This window comes from Babylonia areolata, chromosome 34, assembly GCF_041734735.1.
Source record: "Babylonia areolata isolate BAREFJ2019XMU chromosome 34, ASM4173473v1, whole genome shotgun sequence".
Lineage (NCBI taxonomy): Eukaryota > Metazoa > Mollusca > Gastropoda > Neogastropoda > Buccinidae > Babylonia > Babylonia areolata.
Genome location: NC_134909.1, coordinates 20184185 through 20189184, shown reverse-complemented (window position 1 = coordinate 20189184; position 5000 = coordinate 20184185). Strand labels below are relative to the sequence as shown.

Below are 5000 nucleotides of genomic sequence, written 5' to 3'. Positions count from 1 at the left end.
GTGCGTTTTGTATGTGGTTGAGGGGTGGGGGTGTTCGTGTGTGTCGGGGGGTGGGTGTGTGTGTTCGTGATGTGTGTGTGTGTGTGTGTGTGTGTGTGTGCACGTTGGTCTGTGTGGGTTGTGTGGGGGAAGAGGTCGTGTGTGTGTGTCTGTGTTGTCCATAACTCAAATTGTCCATAAAGCATATTAAACCAGCACACACAAACAAAAAGTCATTCGTTGTGATGACACAGAGGCGCCCTCTATGGAAACGAGCCAAGGGGCGGAAGTGATGGACGGCCAAGGGGCACAACTGCAGTGCGTGGTGAGAGGCAACCCCCTTCCCTCCGTCGTCTGGCTTCGCGAGCACAGCGACCTGATCTTTCGGGAGGGTCAGGAGCCGGTAAGTTGATGGAGCGAGTCGCACGTGCCCGTGATTGTGGATTGTATGATAATTATAGTCAGTCGTGTCCGACTATGACCATCAGAACAGCAGAGGAGGCATCTACTGTCGCGACTGTTTGGGCTAGAACTTGAGCTGTGATAATCAAAAGCGACCGACGCCCACACGATTTAGACACGAACTGATGCCCAGATAGCTAACACGCACATTCAAACCATGATTCTGAGGTGACGCCTTCTCCTTGGGTAGAATTTGATAAAAGTGTAGTTGTCTTGCCCAAGTTACGTGTCCACTCTCTCGACCAAGAGGGTTGTTTTAGGACAGCCGGTGTTGGGATGGTTCAGGCCAAAGGCGAACTAGCCCCCCCCCCCCCCCCCCCCGCCCCTCACCCCCGCCCAAAGCTGGAGCACTAAGAGCCAGTGCAATTTTGCCTCCTAATTTCAGAGTCATAGTCCTTCACAAAAGACTAAGCTGTAAATGACTTCCATTTGCAGTAGAGAAAAAAAACATTGATCATACAGCTCTCACTTTGCTGTTAGCCCAACTGTAAGCTTTTGTCAATTTGTGGATTGATTGATGGATTCATATTGACAGTGGATACGTACATTGTGCCTTTCTTCAGTCGGAGATCAAACTCTAAGTGCTTACAAACACGGAGTAATTGAATGACATGCATACTTATGTGCATACTTACTTTCCTGGCCTCATCATTTTGTGTGTGTGTGTGTGTGTGTGTGTGTGTGTGTGTGTGTGTGTGTGTGTGTGTGTGTGTGTGTGTGTGTGTGTTCTCTGCTGTTTTATTGGCATTTGTCGGAAATGGCTATCAAACAGACATACATTGTTGTTATTGGTGGTGGTAGTGGTAGTGATTGTTGTTTTTGGTGGTGGTCGTGGTGGTGGTGGTGGTGGTGCTGTTGTTGGAAGTGGTGTTGGTGTTTTTGTTGTCATTGTTGTTGTTGGTGGTGGTGGTATTGTTGTTGTTGTTGATATATGTTGGTCGTGGTAAAGATGTTGGTGGTGTTGTTGGTGGTTTTCGTGTTGTTGTTGTTGGTGGTGGTGGTGGTCTTATTGTTCGTGGTGGTGGTGTTATTGTTGGTGATGGTGGTGATAGTGTTATTGTTGTTGTTGTTGTTGTAGATGGTGGTGGTGTTTGTGGTGTTGTTATTGTTGTTGTTGAACGTGGTGGTAGTGGTGTTGAGTGCGTTGTTAGTGGTGTTGGTGGTGATGCTGTTGTTATTGTTGTTGTTGTAGATGGTGGTGGTGTTTGTGGTGTTGTTATTGTTGTTGTTGAACGTGGTGGTAGTGGTGTTGAGTGCGTTGTTAGTGGTGTTGGTGGTGATGCTGTTGTTATTGTTGTTGTTGTTTCTGCCTCTTCTCATCTTCCTCCACCTCATTAACCTTCTTGTGTGTGGGGGGGAAGGGGGTTGGGGGGCGGGTGGGGGGGGGGGCTCTCTCTGTGTGTCTGTCTGCCTCTGTGTCTGTCTCTCTCTGTGTCAGTGTCGGTCTCTGTGCCTCTGTCTCTGTCTCTCTCTGTCTGACTGTCTCTGTCTCTCTCAGTCTCGCTCTGTCTGTCTGTCTCTGTCTCTCTGTCTCTATTTCTGTCTGTCTGTCTGTCTCTGTCTGTCTTAGTCTGTCTGTCTCCATCTGTCTGTCTCTGTCTCGCTCTGTCTGACTGTCTCTGTCTCTGTGTCTCTGTTTCTGTCTCTGTCTGTCTGTCTGTCTTGTTTTTCTTCTGTGTAACTCCCTCTCTCTCTCTCTCTCTCTCTCTCTGGTTGGCCGGGTTTAATCATCATCATTTTAGCTTCCATTACTGCCTCTCTTATTCTCTCTTTTTTCTTCTCCGCACTTCATCCTCTTTCATTTTCTCCTCCTCCTCCTCCTTCTTCTTCTTCTTCTTCTTCTTCTCCTCCTCCTCCTCTTCCTCCTTCTTCTTCTCCTCCTCCTTCTTCCTTTCTTACTGCTTCTTCTTCTTCTCGTCATTCTTCTTTCCTTTTTTCTCCCTCTTGTTCTACTTCCTTCTCCTCTTCCATATTCTTCTTCTTCTTCTCCTCCTCCTCCTCTTCCTTCTCCTCCTCCTCTTCCTTCTCCTCCTACTTCTCCTCCTTCTTCTTCTTCTCCTCCTCCACCTCCTTCCTCTCCTCTTCCATCTTCTTCTTCTTCCGCTCCTCCTCCTGCTTCTTCTCCTCCTCCTTCTTCTCCTCCTCCACCTCCTCCTCCTCCCTTTTCTCCTCGGCCTCGTCCTCCTCCTCCTTCTTTTTCTGCTTCTTCTTCTTCTCTTCCTCCTTCTTTTTTTTTTCTTCTTCTTCTCCTCCTCCTCCTTCTTTTTCTTCTTCTTCTTCTCCTCCTCCTTCTTCCTTTCTTACTGTTTCTTCTTCTTCTCGTCATTCTCCTTTCCTTTTTTTCTCCCTCTTGTTCTACTTCCTTCTCTTCTTCCATATTCTTCTTCTCCTCCTCCTCCTTCTCCTCCTCCTTCTTCTTCTTCTCCACCTCCTCTTTCTTCTTCTCCTCCTCCTTCTCCTCCTTCTACTTCTCCTCCTCCTCTTTCTCCTCCTCCTCCTTCTTCTTCTGCTCCTCCTCCTCCTCCTCTTCATCCTTCTGGCGAACCGTCAGTGAACATGAAAACAGTAATGTGTGTTTTAAAATCGTATGCCACAAAAAATGTTGAAGCGTGTGTGTGCTGAACGCACGAAGATCAACTTCTCTGTCGTCTTATTACCGGAACATAAAACGAAACGCTCATCTGTCCGTATAAACTCGACATATATTCTCCGAATTACAAACCAAAAGAGATTAAATTAAAAAAATTAGAAACTCCCTTTGAAAAAGAAAGTTTAGAAAAAAGTAACGGCTTTTAATGCAACGATAATAACACATTTTATTATAACCACCAATCGGATTGCTCCATCTACTTATAATATACGTCCGTGGAATTGATTCGTCACCAGTTGCTTCCCTTTGATCGAACAGACGACATGATTTGATATGAAATGAAAGCCGAGTGACCGACACCAAAAATCTTCACTGCACCACTGAACAACCGACCCCACAGGCCTTTCTCGAATGGTTTGGCAGATACCGCGTTTTGAAACGAAACGTAAGTTGGTGAATCTGCATGAGATTGAATCAACGTGTCAAGTTGCATGCCGCCTTCATGTTTCTTCGTGTTAATTTCGTTTTAATCAAGACAGTGGCCGGCTTTTGGGAAGCCGACCCTTAATTCAGAATGGACCCCGCATTGACGGGCGCAATAGCCGAGTGGTTAAAGCGTTGGACTTTCAGTCTGAGGGTCCCGGGCTCGAATCTCGGTAACGGCACCTGGCCGTAGGTAAAGGGTGGAGATTTTTCCGATCTCCCGGGTCAACATATGTGCAGAGCTGCTAGTGCCTGAACCCCCCCATGTGTATACACAAGCAGAAGATCAAATACGCACGTTAAAGATGCTGTAATCCATGTCAGCGTTCGGCGTGTTATGGAAACAAAAACATACCCAGGATGCACACCCCCGAAAACGGAGTATGGCAGCCTATATGGCGGGGTAAAAAACGATCATGCACGTAAAACCCCACTCGCGTACGAGTGAACGTGGGAGTTGCAGCCCACGAACAAAGTAGGACCCCACATTAACCTTTGTCTGGCTTTATTTTCCACCGACTTCACTTTATCTTACCGTATTTTCTTATTTATTTATTTATTTGTTTGCTGTGGGGAGTATTTTTGTTTTCAAGACCGCTGTGCTCAATAGTGAATAGCGTGTTGGAGAGCGACGCTTCTATTTCTCTGGCTTCGTTTATTTATTCATTTATTTATTTATTTATTTATTTCTCTTCCACCGACTTAACTTCTTTTTTTCTTTTTCTTTTTTAGGGGAGGGGGGGGGGGGGTTATTTTTTGTTTTCAAGACCGCTGTGCTCAACATTGAATAGCGTGTTGACGAGCGACGCTTCTATTTGTCTGGCTTCGTTTATGTATTCATTTATTTATTTATTTCTCTTCCATCGACGTAACTTCTTTTTTTTCTTTTTTTCGGTGAGGGGGGTTGTGGGGAGTATTTTTGTTTTCAAGACCGCTATGCTCAATAGTGAATAAGGTGTTGGGATGCGACGCTTCTATTTCTCTGGCTTCGTTTATATATTCATTCATTTATTTATTTATTTATTTATTTCTCTTCCACCGACTTAACTTCTTTTCTTCTTTTTCTTTTTTAGGGGAGGCGCGGGGGGGAGGGGGGGGGGGGGAGTTTTTGTTTTCAAGACCGCTGTGCTCAATATTGAATAATGTGTTGGCGAGAGACACAATTTGTCTGGCTTCGTTCATTTATTCATTCATTTATTTATTTATTCATTTATTTATTTATTTATTTATTTCTCTTCCACCGACTTAACTTCTTTTTTACTTTCTTTCGGTTTTTTTTTTTTTTTTTTCTTTTTTTTTTTTTTTTTTTTTCGTTTTTTTTTTTTTTCTTTTTTAGGTGAGAGGATGTTGGAGGGGGGAGTAAGGTGGGGGTGGGGGGAGGGGGGGGTCTGTGGAGAGTATTTTTATTTTCAAGACCGCTGTGCTCAAAATTGAATAACGTGTTGGGGAGCGACCCTTCTATTTGTCTGGCTTTATTTATTTATTT

General features: G+C 44.9%; 1 protein-coding gene across 7 annotated transcripts in view; it reads left to right on the top strand.

Annotated features, from left to right (window-relative positions):
• The window catches only part of LOC143277426 (neogenin-like), a 64359-nt gene that overhangs the window by 23652 nt on the left and 35707 nt on the right, over window positions 1–5000 (top strand). For all 7 annotated transcript variants that reach the window (XM_076582235.1, XM_076582236.1, XM_076582234.1 and 4 more), the window contains one exon: window positions 234–382. In XM_076582235.1, coding sequence (XP_076438350.1) covers window positions 234–382 — 149 coding nt within the window. The remainder of the gene's footprint in view (window positions 1–233; window positions 383–5000) is intronic.